The 23,622-nt window shown below is 40.7% G+C and overlaps 1 protein-coding gene and 1 pseudogene across 1 annotated transcript; both read right to left on the bottom strand.

The window, feature by feature from the left end:
* Positions 1–5,483: 5,483 nt before the first annotated feature.
* Positions 5,484–5,847, bottom strand: LOC130868138 (cytochrome b-c1 complex subunit 10). The gene has a single exon (XM_057760387.1). The coding sequence runs from the start codon at positions 5,829–5,831 to the stop codon at positions 5,661–5,663; it is 171 nt and encodes a 56-aa protein (XP_057616370.1). The 5' UTR covers positions 5,832–5,847; the 3' UTR covers positions 5,484–5,660.
* A 15,309-nt stretch (positions 5,848–21,156) lies between these two features.
* LOC130868643 (SH2B adapter protein 1-like) lies at positions 21,157–23,195 on the bottom strand (annotated as a pseudogene).
* Between the last annotated feature and the right edge of the window lie 427 nt (positions 23,196–23,622).

Raw genomic sequence — 23,622 nt, 5'->3', positions numbered from 1 at the left:
AGAGCTGATCCCAACCCCTTCCCATACCCCCCCCCCCCGGTAGCAATCAAGAGGGCCCTGTACTTGTCTGGGAAAACCAGTGGAGCTGGCACTGGTGATCCGAGTGTGGGGGACCCAGTACTGAGGACCTGAGAGCAGGAGACCTGGCCCCACTCTTGCTGTAGGCTGCCTTGGGTGAGCTAACTGAAGCAATGCTGGAGAGCTCATCCAGGTAGTGAGAATGAGGAAAAGCTGGCGGGCTGACCAGCTCAGCTCCGACCCAGGCCCAGAACCAGATCTATGAGTTGGCCCATCCAACATGCACCAAATCTATGAAGCGTTGGAGTATGTGAAAGGAACAAGCCTACAGATTCAAACAGCATCTCCATGACTCAGGACAAGGGGATATCCATGAGGAGTCCCAGGGAGAGATCATAATCAATGGTGTAGCAGAAACCAGAGGCCTCAAAGCCAGATCAATGATTCACGGCAATGAACATTCACAAGTAAAGATGAATGGACTAAAGGGTAAACTGTGTCACTCAACGGGCCACACTACAGCTTGGCTTTTGGTTTTTCTTCTAAATGTGGCGTTGTTTTTGGAGGAGGTGGCAGATGTGAGGAGATGGGGAAATAAGTGGAATTGGAATGCATGATGTGAAATCCATAAAGAATCAATAGAAGTTTAAAAAAAAAAGCACACTGTAGACATGATAGTGAAGAGGTTAATTCCAAGAATGACAGGAACCTGTTTTTGAGTTGCATGAGTGTAGACTAAGAGCTTTTCCTAGAATTGCAGGAGTAGAAAACGTAATTGTTATTGCCAACTTGATATTTAGATATTAAGAGATGGACACTCCTGTTTATTATGGTATTCTTTAAAGCCTGCTTATCATTGCCATTTGGCTCTTGACCGGAAGTGCCATTGTTTGTATTGTTTCCAATACACTGGCTTAAAATCACACAGTGACTTGCCCTTTCTCTCACTCGCTGGTTCTTGCTAGTACTGAGCATGGCCCCAAAATACAAGAAAGCAATGGCACAAGAGGACTCAAGTCCCTGTGAAGAAGACTCTGTGGTCTCATCTTAGTGCTTTGCGTGCTCTGTTTGGATTCAGTGATCTCTTGTCTCTGATTTCACATTCCTTGCATGTCATTAATATTCAATGCGCAACCTCTGCTTTTGAGTCTTGTGGAGTCCCATCAATCGGAGTGCTTTGAGGAGCCTCCTTCAAGTTAAAAGTCCAACATCTTCACTTCCATGAGTCCCACGAGTGTGCCTTTAAGAGCCTTGGAATGCATACACACAAAACTGAATGTGTGGAGGATTCATATAACCTATGTCTTTTTAAAACATGAAGGAAAATGGTCTCTGGACAGGTCACCATTTTTAGCTTTGGTTGTCCTCTAAGACCTTAAATAACAGAACTCGATTTCTTGAATACTGGATTTTCCTCTGAAAAAAAATACAGTCCCTCTGTAAAGCAGCCCTTCCTCCTCTGAAAAAGCTCAGAGAAGACAACACAGTATCACTTTTTAAAATACCCTAGGTCTAGGTCATTCCGATGTCAATCCAAGTTAAGAATTGTGGTTCCCCTTAGTACTGATATGGCCCAAATCTCCCTTATAAATATTCACATTTACAGTAAATTATCTTTATAGTCATAGATTGACACTGTTCTCAGCCTTAGTTAACGAAGTCTGTCTTTGTTATTAATGGGGTGAATGCAGAGACTAAGAGTGGAGGGCGTGTTTAGAAGAGACTCCAGGGAACTCATTAATACTCAAATGTTTACATTCTAACACCACAGTAAAGTTTTATTCTTCTCCAAATAAATAAACAACAACAACAAAAAGAATTCGGGTGTTAAAAGAGGGAGTAAAAGAATGTTAAATTCTGTCTTCTGGGTCTAAAAGTGCCATTATGATCATGATCTCACAGCACCCGCTGTTGCCTGCAATGGGTCTGTCCAACAGTCTACCAGGACTCTTGAATGGTCTCATAGAGGCCTCTACCTTCCCATTCCCCTATTGGTTACTAATGGATTCTAGAGGAGGGACAGTCATTGCTTTAACTTGTGCACCAACTGCTGAGACCAGCAGGTTCCAATGAACAGTTCCAAATCCATGATCATTCTGATGGCTCAGGTTAAACTCAGTGGGTCACAAACAAATGATCAAGCAATCAAATAAAAAGAAGTCCACGATTAGGAGAAAAGGTCCAATAGGTTGAAAGCTGAGAGGACGGGGACAGGGAGAGGGTTGAGGGAGGCGAGAGCAACCAGAATGCATTATACACATTTTGATACTGTCAAATGATAAATTCATAAGAATTATACTTTTAAAAGTGCAAAAGAGATTCATTATTCTAGAGATCAGTCAGATGCAGAGTTATAAAATCTATTCTGGTGGATATGGTGTACAGGATTCAGAGCCAACGAGATGGACAACTAACCCGTGAAATATCTCATATGTCATCTTAGATAGTTTGGCTTTTTGCATAAATATGGTGGAAAAACAATAAAAGGCATTATGATTAAGCTTCCATAGTGATTCCTATGTCCTATAAATAAAGGCATTTTATCTGAAGCTCCCACCCTGACACACATATGAATATACAGGTTGCAGTATGGTTCACACAAGAGACAGGGATTTTTATCCTGAGCAGGTTGAAAAAAAGTGATTCACACATTCTTCAGCAAAACATCATTTTCTTCTCTCTCAAATTCATTCGTAAGTCAGAACTTGTCTCAAACAAATTAATGATTTGAATGGCATCTTAGAAGGCTTTAATGAGATTATGTTATTTTAGCTACCTGATCAGTGGATAAATTGATGCTTGTAATCACTAATTTTATTTAAGTTCTCTGCAAATTTGATAAAAGAGCTGCTAAGTAGCAGCTGTGTTTCACCATCCACGGTAGCTTTCAGGTGTCTGTCTCATTATGCTTTGAACTTTCCACAGTCATTTTCTGTTTGGTAAAAGAGAGTGATGAAGTAACAATTTTACTGGCATTCAGGCGCATGATACAGGGCATACTTGCTGCTTTTCTATACCTTTTATAGTACAGATTTTGCAGAGCATGGAAAAGGTCACAGGTATTTATCTTCACAATTTTTCTATGATGTTCAAAATGAACAGTTTATTTGAAGGATTTCGTATTTTCTTTTTATTGCACTTAGCTTTGAAAAAAAGTTTCCAACCAGCATTCAGTCTTTCCGAAGTACTGAGAACGATGTTCTTTTTCTTCAGTATATACTGAATTTTCTATGCCTGGTGCATCGAACCTCTTTTTGTTTTTATTGCATCTAACATGAGTAGGCATTATATTCAGTTCCGTTATCTATCGCACTGATTTGTTGACTGTGTAGGACAGGGCTCCACACTCTTTCTTCCTGGGCCTTGCGGGCTGTCTGGTGTCTGTTGCAACTGCTTAGCTCTGTGGTACTGCAAAGCAGTATAAGAAGTACACAAAGGGGCATGGTGGCATTTCACTCGTAACAGTCACAAAAATAGGAGGTGGTGTAAGTTTGACCCACAAGGCTAACGCTTTTCAACACTTTATAAGAAATTCGTACCCTGTGGCAAATTCCATTCTTCACTTTGTGTACTTCAACATTCTCAGACAGCAATTTCCTAATTAAAGTGGTTAGGTTCTATAAACTAAATAGAAATAATAAAATAATAAAAATAATAATTAAAAATACTAAAAAGTCTTGTTTACTTGGATACCATCTAGTCTAGGAAGATAAGGGATACATGATTTAGAAATGAACTATGTGAAGCTTGGGTGTGGCTCATTGCCCAATAATATGATCAAAATGTTTAAAATGGAGGATTTCCATGATCCATCCCCTTCAAACTTTACACAGTATGTCTAAGACTGGCTACTTGTCAACAACACAGTGGAATGAACGGCCAGAAAAGATGTGTCTCTATGGGTTCTACTGAAAAGCCTAGTTGTGTTTGCTTGTTCACTTGAAAACCTCCCTTCCCATATAATGCTCAGCTAAATGACCAAAATAACCTGGTTCAAGGTGGTTCTGAGGGCCAGACTGCACCACTCATAGTACACATAGCCTAGGTGATAAACATTTCCTTCATTTCTCTGTGTCTGAAGAGGAGGGTTAACAGATGAGGTCTAGAGAATCAGCTTAGTCCCCAACTGACTTTGTATTCTAAGTGCATCTTTCCTCTCCGTGCTTACACTTTGATGCCAATTCACTTTGGACTCCACCCTGGAGTCTTTACTATGCTGTCAGGAGACTCTCATACAAAAGCCACACATTCTAGAGACGCCTCTGGTAGACAGCAGCAGACAATAGATCTGTCTCTCTGTCAAAACAGTAGATAAGCCAATTACTTCCTTCTGTGTCTCCCTTTCCATTGATTGGTTGAAAGCTACACAACAGACACTGGCACCAGAGAAGTCATGTGACTCTCTAGGGATCAGGTATTTCAGAAGTACAAGGCAGGTATCACAGATGCCAAAAAGGATAAAGGTTTATAGAAACGAACTCCAAGTTAAGAAGTTTCTTTTTTTTTATTTTATTGATTTTTATTGAGCTCTACACTTTTTACTAAGAACATGGAAGTACCTTTCCAAAGTGTCTCTATGATAAATTTTTTTCCCTCTTGCTGTTGCTATATGACGATGGCAGAAAGTTCAAAGCTAATCTTTGCCATGAAATGCCCTCTCCCACATGGGGAATAGTGAAGAAACAGGTACAATCTATCATTTTTAAATTCTCAAAGTTGTTTTCTGCCTACCTTGCTTTCACAAATTCTGATTATCATTTCTTTTGCTCACCACCTCTAAACTTAGAAATCCCAGACTTACCAAGAACATTTATTATGAACCAATCGTTGAATTTCAGTGAAAGGCATCAACACAAGATTAAAATGACAGTGTCAGACAAATTTCTGACACAAAAATGTTTTCTTTAACTTTAAGACTTTATTTTGCAATAATGTTAGATTTGGAGCAGAATTCCTAAAATAATACAGAGTACTCCACTTTATACAACCTCTGGGAGCCTGACAGGGATGCACTATATTAACAAACCACGGCACTTCTGTGAGGGCCTCAATTTCCTCCTTAATGTTTTTTTTTTTTTTTTTCGTTCCTTGGTCCCATATTAAATTTTGCTTCTTTAGTTTCTGTATATCTATGGCACAGAAAGGTTAAGTAATTTTTCAAGGGCTAGTTTTAAAGTGGAAAATCCAAAGTGTTTTTAATCCAGATGCCTCTCTATAAAAACTAAAGTGCTTTATATTTTTTAGGTTTATTTACTTTATGTATGTGAATATTTATGTATATGAATATTTTGCCTGAATGTATATATGTGCACCACCTTCATGCCTGGTGTCCAAAAAGGTCAGAAAAAAACATTGGATCCCTGTAACTGTAGTTTCTGGTGGTTGTAGCCACCATGTGTGTTCTGGGAGCCAAACCTGGGTCCTCTAAAAGAACAACAAGTGTTCTTTTTTTTTTTTTTGAGGTGTGAGAACAAGGTTTAATGTACACCCATCAAGGCAGCCCAAGTGTCCATCTGCGCAGAGGCTCCCCGGGTGCTGCGGGACTTGGCCGTGTCCAGCTTCCTCAGCATCCTTCACGAGGCTGAGCTGTTCCTGAGACAGCAGGTGTGAGCCAGGGAGATCCTGAGTGTGACGGGGTTTTCCTAATCATCCTTCTTAAACTTGCCGTTGATGTAAGGTACCCAGTCCAGGATCAAACGCCAGTCTGTGGCCCACACCAGCCCCACGGCACCCACGGCACCCCACATGCTGGCAGTGGGGATCCAGTTCTTGGCCAGTTCCCGATAGCGTGGGCCCAGAAACTTGCTCAGCATCGCGGCAGGGTCTCAGCACTCACAACAAGTGTTCTTAATCACTAAGCCACCACTCTAGTTTCCCAAACTATATTTTTTTATAGTTTCTCTCTTTAATCTCTCATGTTGAATTTTCCTTGTTCTTCATAGCTTAAATGCCCCCAAAAATATTTTAGGCGTTACATTTGAAGGACACATATTTATTTTTGTAGATTATGTTTTATTTTTGTTTTTATTGAGTTATACATTTTCTACACTCCCCTCCCTCCTTTCCCTTTCCCCCTCTATCTTTTTAATCCTTATCCAATGTTCCTGAACTTTCTTTTTGCCTATCAAAGGTACTGCATATGAATAAAAAATAAGTATACAATTTCTATATCTCTGGGAGTTCAAATATTTACTTGTATCAATAACAAGCATTATGATAATGCGTGGGCACTCTGTTATATAAGTAGGCTAATGATATGCTAGGAAATTAGTTTGGTACCATACTGTCTTTGATAGAACAAAAGCAACTTGAGTTTATCTGTGCCTTAGTTTAACTTTAGGAATTTATTCCATGTACCTTCATTTACCTTTGATTATCTTAAAGATGAAACAAATGTTAATAACATGACTTTAAATAAATTTGCTTTTCAAAATAGATAGATGTCACAACACATCTTTAAAAATACTAAAGATAGGCTGGGGAAATAAGTTAGTAGTCAGGAGTGAAAACTGCTCTTACAGAAGACCTGAGCTTGGTTCAAAACATCTACTTTGGGTGGCACAGAATTGCCTGTAGCTCCAGTTATAGAGGACCAGACACTCATTTCTGGTCTTCTGGATACCTGCCTTCATTGTATACACACACACACACAATTTAAAAAACAACTTGGAAACATGCTAGAAAGAGTGGAGCAGACATTTTGGAAAATATAATACATTTTCAGTGTTAGAAAGTATATATTTCATTAAAGGTTGAGAATCACTATTGATCGATGGGTGTCAAGAATTAATGACTGATGCCAAGAATTTTGAAGACTTTCTTTTGTGTGTCTTCTATGTCTAATATCAGCACATTGGATAATTAAATTGAAAGTTGGAATCATTTATCAACAAAATGAAGTTAGAACTAGAAAATTTGCATGGGAACCAATTAGAACATAGTCTGTGGAATAAAATTTAATAAAAATTCAGCTGTAGGATGCAGCACCAAATAAAATCTTTTCCCAGGAGAAGTGACTTCTTTCAACTGTAGCAGTGTTTCTTCTAGTTAAGGATTTAGAAACTAGTCTAATATTCTATGGAAGGATATTTACCTGAAATGAAGGAAGTTTTTACTTAGACATAAGCTTTCATTTTTCTGAACGATATTTGTTGATAGACCAAACACTTGAGAAAAAGAGCATCTGAGAAATTGTACTTGAGAGAGGTTTTTGGGAAGTTGGATTTCCCTTCTTTCATTCAATCTGTGCAAGAGGATAAAAATGTGTGGATTTAGTCTTCCTGTTGACAGACTGGGCATAGGGCAAATTTATGTCCATACTCAGCAACTGTGTAGGTAGACTGAAAATGTTAAATCAGGCTAGTGCTGACAAAATTCATTCACAGTTGGATGAAAGGCAAGACTGGTTCCATTTATCCTGATGACTCTGAACTTAAGAGAGGTTTTGAGCTTTATCTTTTTTTTTTTTTTTTACTTATTTATTTATTTTTATTCTTTTTTAATTAAAATTTCCACCTGCTCCCCATTTCCCATTTCCCTCCCCTCCTCCCAAATATTGCCCTCCCCCCACTTCCCTCCCCCTATCCCCACTCCTCTTCTCCTCCCCCCACTCCATTCCCCCTCCCTCTCGATACTGAAGAGCAGTCCAAATTCCCTGCCCTGCGGGAAGACCAAGGTCCTTCTATCTACGTCCAGAAAGGTGAGCGTCCAAACAGGCTAAGCTCCCACAAAGCCAGTTCATGTATTAGGATCGAAACCTAGTGCCATTGTCCTTGGCTTCTCATCAGTCTTCATTGACCGCCATGCTCAGAGAGTCCGGAATCAACCCATGCTTATTCAGTCCCAGACCAGCTGGCCTTGGTGGGCTCCCAATAAATCAGTTCCACTGTCACAGTGGGTGGGTGCATCCCTCGTGGTCCTGATTTTTTGCTCATGTTCTCCCTCCTTCTGCTCCTCATTTGGACCTTAAGAGCTCAGACCGTTGCTCCAAATTGAGAATCTGTCTCTACCTCGATCCATCGCCAGATGAAGGTTCTAAGGTGATATGCAAGATATTCATCAGTATAGGATAGGGTCATTTCAGGTTCCCTCTCCTTAGTTGCCCAAGGTACCAGCTGGGGACATATTCCTGGACACCTGCGAACCCCTCAAGAGTCAAGTCTCTTGCCAACCCTAAGATGGCTCCCTTAGATAGGATATATACTTCGCTGCTCCCGTATCCATCCTTCCTATATCCCAACCATCCCAATCCTCCGAGCTCCTCCCATCCTCCCCTTCTCATATTTCTCATCCCATTTCCCCTTTGCCCCATGCCACCTCACCCGCAAGTTCCCAGTTTTTGCCCTGGAATCTTGTCTACTTCCCCCTCTCCATGCGGATGACTATATGATTTTCTTTGGGTTCACTTTCTTATTTAGCTTCTATAGGATCACACATTATATGCTTAATGTCTTTTATTTTATGGCTAGAAACCGATTATGAGTGAGTACATCCCATGTTCCTCTTTTTGAGTCTGGGATACCTCACTCAGGATAGTGTTTTCTATTTCCATCCATTTGCACGCAAAATTCGAGAAGTCATTGTTTTTTACTGCTGAGTAGTACTCTGAGCTTTATCTTGTACAATAACATGGTGATCCTGAAATAGCACCTGGTGGATCTCCCACTTGAAAACCTTATCACCAGTTATGCTAAGCTAGCATGCATTAATTATACATAACAATTGTTCCATCGTGACATTTTCATACATGTTCATAATATATTTTGGTCATAGTCATGCCCTGCAACCTTCTATTATCCTTCTCCCACTTGCATTGGCCTACTTCTGACTCTCCTACTTTCAAGCCCAATTGGTTTCATTAGTATTATTTGCAGGAAAATGGACATCTTACCAGTGATTACAACTCTGGAGAAAATGCCCTCTCCATATCAATTCTTAACTGTATATAAATCCTTAGTAGAAGGGTAGGATTCCCATTTACCCTTCCTTCTTCCATGAAAGGATGTTGATAGGGGTCCAATTTTGTTTGTTTGTGAGGTTTTGGTGTAGGCAATCACAGTTGCTATGAGTTTGAGACAGCTACACTATGGCCAGAAGTTAAGGGTTCTACACCTCTCCTCTGACTTCCTCCATCGATTATGTTCTTTCAGCCCCTTCTTCCTTGATGATACCTGAGCCGTGAAGAAGGTGATATTGCTGTCTCATTTATGAATGGGCATTCAGCAGCCACACATTTACTGCAGTTTGTTTAGTTTTGAGTCTAATCATTGCACAAAGATTCTCTGACCACAGTTGACTACAGCACTGTACTATGGGCATAAACAAAATTATTTAGAACATAATTTGATAGGTATATTGTGCTCAATTAGCAAAACAACAGCAGTGGGTTCCCCCAACAGAGCTCAAGACCACTCTAGTCACAGACATTTTACTGAGATACAATACCAGACATTTATTTTTAGATCAAGAATGGGATGCAATCTGAAAGCAGTTGGTTACCCACACCGCTGTTGCACCTGTGGTCTCATTTCACCTGGCCAATCAGTATTGTTATACCCAGGGCTGATAGCTAAGTATCATTGTTGATGCTAGTTTTCCCCAAACATCCTGCGTTCCATTTTCTGGCACTATGAGGTTTATCAAGGAAGGAGAAAGTTTTCAGACCAGTTCCAGGTGAATTTACCCATGTCTTGCGACCAAGAAACATGGTGACTTCAGTAACAGGTTTGTACCATCTATTTCTGTTGGGAAGCAAACAGGAGTTATTAACGTCAAACTTTTTGTTGAAATTTGGTTGTTACCTCTACATTTTTCTTTGTTTTGATTTTTCAAGACAAGGTGTTTTGTTTGTTTGTTTATTTTGTATGTGTAGCCTTGGCTGTCCTGGAACTTGCTTTGTAGACTAAGCAGCCTCAAACGCAGAGATTTGTGCCTCTGCCTCCCAAGTGCTGTGATTAAATCTATATGCCTCCAGGCTTCCATTTTCCATGATACAATTCAGTGGTTCTTAGTAATATCAAAGTTTAGTTCTTTAATATATTTTGTTATAGTTGTATGGTGAGGTTTTTTTTTTAAAGTTTTTTAAATTAATTATTTTTCCCAACCTAATCACAGTTTCCCTTCCCACTTCCTTTCCTTCTGATTCCTTCCTACACCCTCCCCTTTACCCTCATCCACTAGCCTTCCTTTCTCTTCAGAAAAAGGCAGGCCTCCCACAGATATCAGTCAGCCATGACATATCAAATTGCAGTAAGACTAGGCACTTCTATTATTCGGTTGGACAAGTCAACTCAGTAAGAGAAAAGGATGCCAAAAGCAGATAACAGAGTCAGGTCCAGCCGCTGTTCCTACTGGTAGGAGCCTCACAAGAAGACCAAGCTACACAACTGTAACATATTTACAGAGGGACTAGGTCAGTCCCATGCAAGCTCTCAGGTTGTCAGTTCAGACTCTGTGAGTCCCTATGAGACCAAGTTAGTTGATCTGTGGGTTTTCTTGTGGTGTCCTTGACCCCTTTGGTTTCCATAATCCTTCTCCTCCATCCTCCATCCACAGGTTCCCTGAGGTCTGTCTAAAGTTTCATTGATTTTGTTTTTGCTAGTCATGTTTGGCTCTATCAAGGACTCTAGGTTGTCCAACCTCTGGGTTCTGGCTCTTCAGGCAGTTTCAGGGGTGGGTTCCTTCTTGTGGTATGGGTCTTAAACTGGACAAATCATTGATTGGCCACTACTATAATTTCTGCCACCCTTACTCCAGCACATTTTGCAGAGAGGGCAAATTGTAGGTCAAAGATTATGTGGCTCAGTTGGGGTCCCAATCTCTTGACTGAAAGTCTTTCCTGGTTACAGTTCAGGCTTTCTATGCCCCATTACTAGGAGTCTTAGCTAGGGTCACCTTCATAGGTTTCTGGTAGTTTCCATTGCCTTGTGGTATAGGAGGTCCTTCTCTTTATGTGTTGCTTTCACTGGTTAATGAATATAGAAACTGCCTTGGCCTATTGATAGGGCAGAACTTAGGTAGGTGGGGGGAGGAGATAGAACTGAATGCTGGGAGGAAGAAGAGTGGAAAGAGAGAGAAGCCATGGATCCTCCACCTCAGATGGACACCACTGATTAGAATTTCCTAGTAAGCCACTGCCACGTGGCAATATACAGATTAATAGAAATGGGTTAAATCAAGATGTGAGAGATAGCCAATAAGAGGCTAGAGATAATGGGCCAGGCAGTGATTTAATTAATACAATTTCTGTGTGGTTATTTTGGGTGTAAACTAGCTGGGTGGCCGGAACCAATAAGCAGACCCTCTCCCTTTGCAATAATTGGCACTTCAACATGGTTAACTAACTCCATGTAAAATATGAGAGGGCTTGAAAAGGAATTCTAGACAAAAATTTAGAGTTTAGCACAGCTTTTTGCTGTTTGCTGGTGGCATGCCACAGCTCCTTTAAGAGAGATTTTCCTCACTCAGCAGCAGTAGCAGCAGCAGAAAAAAAAAAGCTATGCAGTTTTAAAATGCTGGCTTTCTGGGCTATGCTGCCAGCACGATCTCTGACTCCTGTGGGAGACAGAGCATTTGGATGGGGTTTGTCAGTAAAGTGCAATGGCTTGTTTGATGACAATGTGGACTCTTTGTGTACCTGGAAGTAGGGCAGTGAGTGTGGCTCAGAGGCATGAGTGGCTCCACCATGCTGGACTGTATGGGGCAAGCAGGCACTGACGTATTACCCTAGCAATGATGCAGCTTAAGTTTTTAAGAAAGAGTTAGCATTTTAAGAAGTGCTCCTCGACAAGTAAATAATTGCAGATTCACAATAGGACAGATTCAGACATAAAAGACCTCTAAATGGGCCACAGTGTTGGATAAATGCACATAGCCTTGGGAGAAAGAAGGAAAAGAGTATAGAGAGTCATAAAATAAAGTTAATGCTTTAAAAAAAGGGAGAGTTTTTAAAGAGACAAAGTACAGATCATCATAGATTAAAAGAACTAAAGAAAAATAAGGCATTGAAAATGGAAAATTCACAGAGAGTCTGGATTATGTGTACTGTGTTTTCTTTGAATTTTTTGACTGTGAAGGAGCTAAGTACAGAGAGACATTTCATTGTATGGGCTGCTAAGCTAAACCAGCATGTATGTTGTAAAGGTATCTTGACAACAGAATTTGGATCTAAGGATATGGTGCTTTGGAAAAGAGGTTCTTCTTTTGTTTTCACAGAAGATGAGAACCTGTGGATTGCTTCTAGGCCAATATGGTTTAATAGACCGCATCCCCTAGGAGGTCGCAGTGAACACCCTCAAAGTATTTCTTCACTTAACTGCTGACTGAGATGAACCTAGCACACAGGATGCACCAGGAAAGACCTGATTAACAGTGCCCCCAACAAGCATAAAGCAGTATGGACAAAACTATGCCCATATTCCCAAATGCTGTTTATAAATGTTCTTTTACATTCAAAGAGGGATATGATAGATATGCTATAGAGATTTTCATTCGTATGAATCTTGCTTATTGATACAAATTTAAGGTCAATTTTGTTATATGTACTGATCTTGCCTCTACCTCCTAAGTACTGGTATTGTAAGTATATGATATTATGCCTGGCTTATATGGTACTGAGACTAGAATCCAAGTCTTCATGAATGCTGGACAAATACTCTACTAAGTTACATTCCTAATCTTGTTTTGAAATATATTTCAATGGGCTCCAAAGTCAGCAAACCAGAGTTTAGAGTATAGCCGAATAATAGAATTGTTTTCTAGCATTCAAGACTATCTGTGTTACATCTTAAGCACTGCAGAAGAAAAAATAAATCCAGTAAACTTTTGCATTTTATAGTTTTAGTTTCAAGTATTCCATTTCAAAGCTTTTTCATACATAAATATGATATTTTACAGGTGACATAATTATTTTTGGTAACAAAATTGCATAGCGCAGGACATTTTTGGAACATTTATTTGAAAATGCTCTCTTTATATAAATCACTTTGATAAATTAGTTACTTTAGCATACTTTGCTAGATGTATGGTTTGAAAAGATACATTGGTGCACTAATTTTAAGTTGGCTAAGTAGCCAACTACTGGCAGCTACTTGTCATTATTTTAAACTTCTGGTCTTTGCCAAAAAAGCTAGAACATTAATCTTAAAAAGAAAAATATTAAAGTCATCTTTAGGTTAAGTTTTTTCAGTACTTTCCTACAAGATAACCAGAGTATTTTTATAACTAAACAGTGCAATATTATCGGGTTTGAAGAGGTTCTGCTGTTTCATCATCTTTTCATATTAAATAACATTTGATGGTATTCTGTAACACATAAATCACAATAAATAATACATATCAAATCTGAATATAAGAATAATGGTCCTATATTTCGATTTCCCATTTTTTCTTCAAGATGTCATATGTATTGATTATAACCATCTAACACATGAATAGCCATACCAGTGTCAGCATTTACAAAACTGTTCTTTTCTTTTAGGTTACCTATATTACCTATATAATTATGTCATTTATGAAAATATCATAGAGTTATAGCCACCAGTGGTATACACTGGGCTGACTGGTGAATAAGGTGAATTTCAGTCTTAAATGAAAGTTTGGGAGCTTATATATTTAGGGAAAGAGTTGATAAGCTCTAACTATTAGCTTAAGTAAACAAAGAAACTTCTCAGCCCCCAAATGGGCTTTGGGAGATTACATAACTATGGGTCTATGTTTCACAGGACTTAAAGGTAGAATTTAAGCTGTTCTTTTAGTTCAAGAATACCTGACCTGAAAACTTGGCAAAAGACTGGAGATTGTGGCACTGATAGCCTTCAAGGTGCAACTGTAAAACTGCTCTGTATAGGTATGTATGCCCTCTTCCTAAGCACAAAGTTCTCTAACAGATAAGGTAGCCCTAAACTTGAGCTGACAGCTTCTGGGTATGTTTTCTGCCTGCCAATCTTGTGGCAGAGTTACTCTTTATACTTCTCTATCCTGTTTTGTTCTCCAGCAGACCGGCCTTTATTACATCACCTAGGCTTCATGACATCTTGACTTCAATCAATGAAGGCAGCTGTAAGAAAAACAAAAAGTAAAGAAGAAAAGGCATGGTATTTGCTTCCCTTCCTTTGTCCATGCTTGTCCACTAGGAAGTGGTGTCTGTTCTTTCTATCAAGGCAGTCATCTTCTGGAGCTGCAAGTGTAGTTGCTAGCCTCTTTGGCTATGCAGACTAAGGAACAGCAACAGGCAGCTCACAGTTCATCATCGTTGCCTGCATCTTCATAAATTGTCCTCTTCAGAAACTCTCCATGATTGCTGTATTTGATGAACCACCTATTTCCTGCAAGGAATGTGTCTGAGGTATTATTGGCAATTTTGCTTATACTGCAGTGCTGGGGATTGTATGCAGGTCACGCCATCATCATAAAATACTGTGCTATTGGGCTAAAACACAGTACTATTAATAACAACTTAACAACTTAACATTCTAGTGATGATAATTGTGAAGCAAATTCACTCTCTGTTAAGATTCCATAAGCCCAAGAAATAAGGTACTAAGAACCCAAAGAACATCAAATCATAATACTATTTACTGGGGATTATATAATGTATACTTAACATAATTAAAGACAAAGATGTGATCAGTCAGAACAAGGATGAGATATTATAAAAGCATGGATCTTTTAGAAGCAGTTTCATAGAAGTTTTACAAGCTAAAAATAAATATACCATTACTGAAGTTAAAATCTCATTAGATAAACATTAAACTATAATCAAACAGAAGTAACATAGTAAAAATATTAGATCTAAAGCTAGTGCTCATATTGAAACCTGGCAAAATAAAGAGAAAAAATATAGGCATTAAGAGATTGACAAAGTGGCAGTATTTTCAGAATAATGACTGAGAAATTTTCATAATTATTTTTAGAACATGATTTCTCAGAATAAAAAAAAAGATATAACAGCCTAAACAGGAAAAAGAAATATATACTCACATTCAAACATAACTAGAAAAGCTTCAAGCAAAGTAGCAAAATCAGACTGGTGAATACCCCAGCTATCACTATAGAACCTTCATCCAGTAACTGATGGAACCAGATGCCAAGCCCAACAACCAAGCACCAGAGTGAGCTCAGGGAATCCAGTCAAAGAGACAGAGGAGGGAATATATGAGCAAGAGAGGTCAAGATTAATATGGAGAAATCTACAGAGACAACTGAACCAAGCTCGTGGAAACTCATGAACTCTAGATCGACAGCTGTGGAGCCTCCATGGGGCCGAACTAGGCCCTCCATATGTGGGAGACAGTGGTAAAACTTCGACTATCTGAGAGGTCCCTGACAATAATATCAGGATCTATATCCCTAGTGCATATGCTAGCTTGTTGGAGCCCATTCCCTATAGTGGGATTCCCTGCTCAGATTCAACGCAGGGGAGAGGGGCTTGGTCCTGCCCCAACTTAATGTGCCAGACTTTTTTCACTACCCATGGGAGCCTTTACCTGTTGGGAGGAGTGGATGGGAGGTGAACTGGAGGGGGCAAAGGGGGCAGGACGTAGAGTGGGAGGGAAAATTATGGTTGGAATGTAAAATGAAATAAAAAATTATAAATAAAAAAGTATCTTAAAAATAACTAAAAAAGAAAATAAAGTATTCACAATGCCAACAATAATAAGACAGAGTTGAATTCTCAGCATCAATAAATAATATAGACAAATAACATTGGAATAATAACAAATAATGAAAGAATTGTCACCAAGTTAAAATGTAATTTAAAAGTCAGGGCAATGAGTTGGTTTTCTTGACTCTGGGTAACATTTGTGCAATAGTTGATAAAGATGTAAATAAACACATTGACTGGATAATTTCATTTCTAAAAGCTTTTACAGTATCTACAGGAAGACAGGTACATGGTAAGTTATTGTAAAGTTGACGATAATCTAATCGTTTCTTGGTAGAATAATGAATATGGAACTCAGAAAAATATAAAAACTGAAAAGGTAAGATTTAGGTTTGCTTATATAGACATGGATAAGCCTCAAAAACAAAATTTTGAATGGAAAGAACAAAATACATGATATATATCACTGTAACACCTCTATTAAAAAAGTAAATAAGTTACACTGTAATTTGTTTATGGATTAAGACTTAATATGTTCAGAGTGAAATTACAGGGAGCAAAGAACTTCAATAAGAAGTAGAGGAATGAACTGGTTACACATATATCAATAATACTTTAGGAAAAAAAGCCAGATATTTTTAATGAGTTTGAGCTTGGTGTGGATGCATACAGACACACGCACACACAGACACACACACACACACAGACACACACACACAGACACACACACATACACACTTCTCTGTAGTTTAACTATATTCTTAGAGATATTTTGTGCCTCAAGACAAAAATCAGGGTAGTTTGTTTTTCACCAAAATATTTTCCCTGGAAAATGTATTCATATTATCTTCTTTACAACTGAATCGGAGGATTAGGAGACCAACTAAATGAATCTCTAAATAGTCTTCTCATGCATAAACTTTATATTCCTTACATTAGTATTCAAGGTTATGTTTTAGACTTGTTTTCTCGTCACTGGGCCTGAAATGATTAGCTTTGAATTTGAGGATGAACATCTGACAAAGGATGTTCCCTGTGGGACTATGCCACCTGCTTGCTGCATAACCTGTTAAGAAGCACAAAGGAGGCTATGGAGTTCACATGTTTCTACTTGTCTCCTGAGACTCTGTCATTATTTATTCTGGCTGCTGTGTTTCCAGCTCTTTCCTGGGAAAGCACTGGCTGATCACACTGATTTGAAGACAAGAAATAAAGGAGAAAACCCACCTGCAGGCAAAGGAAATGTAGGAGTCTTTATGAAATCCTTTGTGTACATAAAAGTTAAAAATGTTAATTGATCCAAGCTCATTGCATTTCTGCAACCTTTTTAACAGTGAGGGGCCTGTTTGGTGCACACATTGGCTGTTTAGAACTGCAGTGAGGACTGGGTTATAGTCTATAGTCCCAAAGAGAGCACTGGCAGTTGTTTCTGGAAACCTGTTAAAATTCAAAAATAAGAATGAACAAAGGCTTTATTTATTAGATGAGAATTTTGAACACCCTTTTTCATGATCTCATGATACATCATAAGGCATTTGTTTAAGTTAAATGAAACTATTTATCTTTGGGTATGGCTGGGAAAAGTTTAAAACTTTTAAGGTGGTCTGTAGTAATGAGGTGAGCAGGCCTGCTTTTCGTCCCACCCAGCTCCCGCCCAGCTAGCTTATGCCCTGAAATAACAACACGCAAACTGTATTCATTAAACACTGCTTGGCCCCTTAGCCCTAGCCTCTTCTTGGCTAATTCTCATATCTTGATTAACCCATTTTTAATAATCTGTGTAGCACCACGAAATGGTGTCTTACCGGGAAAGATTCAGCTTGTCTGACCTGGCGGCTGGCTCCACCGCGTCTGCCCTGGAGAAGAGAGGCATAGCGTCTGCCTCACTTCCCTTCTTCCCAGCATTCTGTTCTGTCTACTCCACCCACCTATGTTCTGACCTATCAGGCCAAGCAGTTTCTTTATTTTTATTTTTTATTTTTTAGCTTGCACATACTGAGTCTTTATTAAAAAGTATTCAAGGCAGCAAAGATCAGCCAGCTAAAGCCTTTCTATTTTTCTTTCTTTGTGTTTCACTGACTTGGTGGGAGAAAGCTGGTTACATTTTAAACAAATCCAATTAGTTCAGTTTCAGAGCATCATAACCACTTTGGTATACAAAGTGAGCTGGCGTTGCTGCAATCTGCAGTCCCACAAGAAATCATTTTCCTTGGGTTCCTGATGTCCATATGCAAGACACAGAGGTGTCAGAGTTTTTGCAAAGCCTATTTACCCCCACGTGAGGCTGCATGTGAATAGGGAGCGAGTTCTCCAAGGAGCAGCTGCCTCTGCCGATAGACGGACAGAGTGATATGTTCTCATTTCGTCAGCATTGCCTATTTTAAAACACAACATGGTGTGTTCTCGTCACCTCTATTAGCTGCAGAGCATAAGCATACGATACGTTCATTTAGGTGGGTGAGCAAAATCAGAACTAATAAAATAAGAGTTTGGATTCTGAGCACGTTGTTCTGGCTTAAAAAAAAAAAAGAAGCCCACATGGCAGAACCCTGGGAATATATGCCTTTCACTTCCAAACAGCTGAGCAAATGGCAGAGGGAAGCAGTTTCTTTATTAATTAACCAATGAAAGCAACAGATAGACAAATGACCTTCCCACATCAGTGGTCTAAAAGAAAAATCACCACCAAAGATTTACTTGGAGAAGACACTGTACATACAGTGGCAAAAAGGAAGAAAATAGTTGAATAATAAAGAATAGGCTATATATGGGCCCTGCATCCTGTACTTTTAAATATAGCTGGGGGAAAAGGACATAGGTGTAGTCATTGCAGGCTTGTTGCTGCTGCCTGTTGTGTGATCTCTGTTTTCTGGGGGGGCAGAGGTGAGAAGATATGGAAGCAATGACACAGTCTCCAAGAGATTCCAATACAGAAGCATATTGTAAAAAGGTCAGGGGTTTTTATGGGGTTAGGGAAATCAAGCTGCCACAGGAACATTTTTGGTTGGTCCTTTTAAAATTGGCAGTTGCTATTGGAGTGTTATGATTGGCTAGGTGTGCACATCATTAGTTACCATGCTTTTGGTCTACTGACAGGTTGTTTTGGCCAATTTTGCTTATTCATTGTTGAGTTTGCATGTGCTTATTTGTGTTTGCCCTATTGCCCTGCCTTATCTCACCTTTTTTATTTTATTTTTATTGGGCAACCTAGTAGGAGTTATAGATTTTTATAACCCCACCTCAGGGACCTCATACACACACCATTTTGGACTGTGCCTGTCTTAGGTTGGCCTGACAGACAGGCTCTTACCTGTCTTTGACTATTAATCCTTAAGGATTGGATCCCTGGAAGGTCCCAAGAAGTCAGAAGCAAGGGAAGACTTTTAGGAGAATTGGGGCTTTAAATGACCTCCTATATTGTGTTAGCCACGGACCACTTCCCTTTGAGTTTTTGGTCCAGTGCACTCCATAGACACCTGGAGTGTTGCCTTGTTCACCCACTGTTGTCAGGATCTTAGCTGTAGGAGACACTTAAGCAGAAATATTAGAGCCACCACCACCCCTCCCATAAGGCACCATACAACAAGTTTAGAAGGGTCTAGCAGGGATTTTTTGTGATTCCATGCTTGGCCAAAAATGTGGTAGACAAATCCAATGGCTCTACTCAAGTTAAGTTGCATAGGTTCTGATTAAATGTTTACGTCTATGGCCATACCAGTCTGAACTTGCCCTATCTCGCCTGATTAAATGTTTACAGAGTAAACCAGGTAAAAGCTTGTGCAAATTTTGAGAGGGCAAATGAAATTGCTGATAAAGGAGCCTAGCCTGTTCCAGCAAAGGCAAGGACACTGTCATAGTCGTAATTAAGCAGTCTACTCTGTTGTTGACTTTGCTAGTATTTCTGGCAGCCCCATATGAGATCTCATATGGGATATGTATCAGGGGTGTCCTCTGGGCTGTAATAAGTCTTGAATAGTTTGCAAGGTTTTGGAGATGGAATCCTTTGGGGACTTTAATTTTGCAAAAGATAGTATTTTGCATGATTGTGTGGTATAGCAGCTATCTGAGAAAATATTTATGGGTTCTGATTGGGTCATTTATAATACCTTAAGGGCCACTGATAACTCCCCTAGTTGTACTGCTCCAAGATTTGGTTGAATATAGGTCCTTTCCCTATGATTAACTCCCATTATTATTAACCCAAAATTAGTTTTATTGGCATCTGTAAAGGCTATAGCGGCCTGGGGGACAGCATTTTTTGATGGTGCGGCATAATTTCTTATCTTTAATTTTAAAAGGGGGAGGACAGAAAGTCTTCTGTCCTGCGGGAAATGATTTTCCAGTATGTCCATACTGGACCTAGCAATTGCTTTAAAACAGACTTCCTCTCTAAGTGGTTTGCTGTTTTTCCTGACTTTGCTTTTGACAATGTCTCTGCAGTCTATATCTATAACTGTAATTCCTGGGTTAGGGAGTGCACCAAGTACCATGAGCAGCTGCTGACTGGCCTGAAGGGCAACAAATGCCTTATTTTTATAGACAGTCTTTGAAAGCTGGTTGAGCACATTGGGCATGAACAACATAAACTCCCTGCTGCCACCTTGGCTTTGGAAGAGGACCTAAAGGTATTCCACAATGCTCTCAAACTAGCTCACAGAGACACCAAAGTCTCTATTGATGTTGGTTCTACTATTGTTCAAGTGACCTCAGCAAAGAGAACAAAAGTATTGGGGCAATCAGTCCTTTTAAATTACATCTATTATGCTTCTGAAATCGAAGAGATCTCCCCAGTGGATGAGAACCAGTTTACTTTGACCATTGCAAACCAAGGCACACCACTTACCTTCATGTACCAGGAGTGTGAAGTCATTGTCTAGCCTATTGTTCATATCAGGATCTGCTGGGAGCTTCTACAGTCTTGCGCCCAGTGATAGCCCTTTTGGCATTTAGGGAATTAGGTCTTTGAATGAGTGCTGGGACAATCCCTTTGTAAGCAGCCAGAGTGTCCATATCCCCAGTCAGTACAGTCTGGTGAGGTGGAATTATCATCCTTGTCAAGTTTAGTGTTGACCAAGGTGTTGATGGAGGTCATAAGAGTAGAAATGTGTCTATTCTGTGTGTCAATATCACCGGTAGCCAAGACCCCTTATTAATATTCTCATTTCTACAGGTACGATAGCATTACAGGTAATGGTGTTGAGCCCCTCCCAGGTTAGCTGTTTAATAAGGATATCCTTAGTAGGGCCAGATGAACACGCTTTTCATAGCCTGGACAAGATTACAGAAATAGCCTACACTGTCCTGGGGTGTACAAAGTTTGAGGGCCTTGAAGGTTAGGTTGGACACTTGTTGGAAATAACAATCATGGATTGCAATACAGGATCAATGTATTGTCCATGTCCAGTAAGCATGTTGAGGGCAATATTAAGTCCAAATTGCAAATTTACATGGGCTTGGGGCTCTGCTGCATCATCATAAGCAGAGCGGCATTGGAGAAAAACTGAGGGGTCTAGGACCGCCTTCAACATGGAGTATCAATCATAATTGGCTTGAAGTTGCATGGCCAATTGTTTGAGGGTTTGTACAAAATAAGGAGAATCAGGGTAGCATCCGTCACTCTCATACCCTCTGGCACGGCTCTGAGCCTGCTCCTGGCCCTTTTGCTGCTGGAAGGGTACATAGTTGACAAGGACATCACTGGAGCCTCCAGACTCCACAGGGATGGAATGAACCCAGAAGTGCTCAAACATATTGAAAATGGACTAGAACCACAGATATTAGACCTGGCCCTGACCCTCCTCATTGAGTGACAAACACAGGTACTTGACTTTGCCCTGGAAGTTGAAAGTGAGCACATATTCACTGCGTCTTGTCTCACTGTGATGTACCAGGAAGACACCATGGGAGCTAGTGCCTCCTTCCAGCACTAACTGGGAAGCCTTGAGTCGAGAGAGCATGCCATGGAACCAAGAATATCCTGAGTGGGCCTGATCCCCCTCAGTGCCCTCTGACTCCTCCTGGAACAGGAATGACCCTGTGGCTGCTTCTGGAGTATCCAGGTGACGATAGGGGTTGGGAGGGGATAAACTGTCCTTGCTGTGACCCCTCCTCAATTGGAATGCAAGAGAGGCAATTCCAGAGAAAGCGGTTCCATTGAGTCAAAGCGAGAGGCAGTAATGGAGACAGAACTAGGGGAGAAGGATGCTGATGACTAGTCCGAAAGACTCCCATAAGCCCCCTGTGATAGGCAGTCATTACTCTAGCTGGGTCCCAGCAACAGATCCTGGCTGGACAGACTCTCTGAGTGATTTAGGCAGGGCAACTCCAGGCTGTTTGTATTATCTTTTGTGAGGAAGGAGGTCCCAGGGATCATGGAAAGAGTCATGGGGCAGTGGCTGATAGCAGGGCAAGATCCTGGACTTAGGCACCTCTGGATGTCAGACACCTAGGCCTTCACATGAAGTGCATCAGTTGTCTCCAGAATGTACTCTGAAGGGCCTTCTACCTTAACCACAAACGTATTCTCCCTGTCAGGCATCTCTAGAGCCATGGCTGTGTGGACAGCAGTGATAGTTAAACAGGGAATGCTGAGTTGAGGCTGAGATGCCTTGCGTGGTACAAAGAACTCCAAACAATGTTCTCCTCCTCCTCCTCCTCCTCCTCCTCCTCCTCCTCCTCCTTCACTTAAGAGCAATAGGTGACACTTCTGCCACTGAGGCTGCCCTCTTACACCTGAGGTCAGCTCAGCCACCCCTCCTCCACGAACTACTTCTGGTGGGTCAGGGGCAGCTTCCTCAGCCCCCATAAAACTGAGACGCTCTTTTCTCTATACCATTCCTGCTCTGTCTTTCAAGGTTCACCCTGCACGACTCAATATCAGTCTCTCAAAGCTGTGAGAGTCCATCTCTCCCCAGCGGATGAGCCATTACTAGGAAATCCCTTACCAATGGTCCCAGAACCACCCGAGGAGTTAGAGTTTCTGTTTCCACCTAGGACTGGAGGGCCTGATGTAGTCTCTAGAGGCCCAACTAGGGAGGAAGTGTCAATGGCCCCTGACCACTGCAGGATGCCTCATATATAACCTTTGACTGAGCAACCCATTAAATGAAGGGAAAAATGTTTCTTGAGCTTTGGCTTTGAGGACGTTGTAGAGGAGGAAGAGACTGACAAAGGAAGGAGGCCAGCTAGGTCCTCAGAAAATAGAGATGGGACAAACAGAGCCAGGGGCCCACCCATCCTGTAGTTGTCAAGGGACAAGTCATGTGGTGGTGCAATCTCCTCACCAGAGCTCAATGGAGCCAAGACAGGGGAGAGTGAGTTCGAGGCCCAGGCTACCTCAGTTTCGAAGTGCTGCAAGAATAGTTCAGCAAAATGGCATGAAAAGGCAGCTTCTGCTCCAGGCTCTGTATATTGTGGATGGGAAGTCAGGTAATGGCTAAAACAGTGGGCAAGATCCAGGGCAGTGGCCCTTGCATGGGACTCACAGAACTCTGGCCAACTTTGGAGAAAGGGTAGTGGCAGCATTGGCATAGAAAGGAAGGTCCCCATCTACCAGGGAAGGGGCACCATTCATGATGAGCCTCAGGAGGAGCCTGCGAGGAGGGGCAGCAAAGAAGAAAGTGTCCAGAAGCCATGAATAAGTGGGAACAACTGCATCTCAGTCCCAGTGCTCAGCTCCAAGGTCAAGCTAGTGGAAGTAGCCACCATCTGAGGAGAATGTTCCAATAAAGAAGGAAAAGGAATTCAACCACAGTTGAACAGCCGAAGTCTTTCTGTAAATTAAGAGACCAACCACCACGCTGATGGCTCTTAACTGGTGGTCATGTAACCAGATTAGATGAGAAGAGTGATTAGGAGAGGAAGTCCAACAGTCCACTCTCCAAGGAATGCTCGGGGACTCCCCAAAAAGCAAGAGAGATTTCAGATAATTCTGGAGAGTGGCCCCAGGCAAAAGTCATCAGTTGCTCTCAGGCTTCAAGGGAGTTCACAAGAGGACAAGG

This window comes from Chionomys nivalis, chromosome X, assembly GCF_950005125.1.
Source record: "Chionomys nivalis chromosome X, mChiNiv1.1, whole genome shotgun sequence".
In the NCBI taxonomy this organism is placed as follows: Eukaryota; Metazoa; Chordata; class Mammalia; order Rodentia; family Cricetidae; genus Chionomys; species Chionomys nivalis.
Note: the sequence above shows the minus strand (reverse complement) of the source record. Positions and strands in the feature narration are given on the sequence as shown.

Excerpts from the sequence above, each read along its gene's own strand:
- LOC130868138 (XM_057760387.1), bottom strand. The coding sequence starts at position 5,831 with ATGCTGAGCAAGTTTCTGGGCCCACGCTATCGGGAACTGGCCAAGAAC.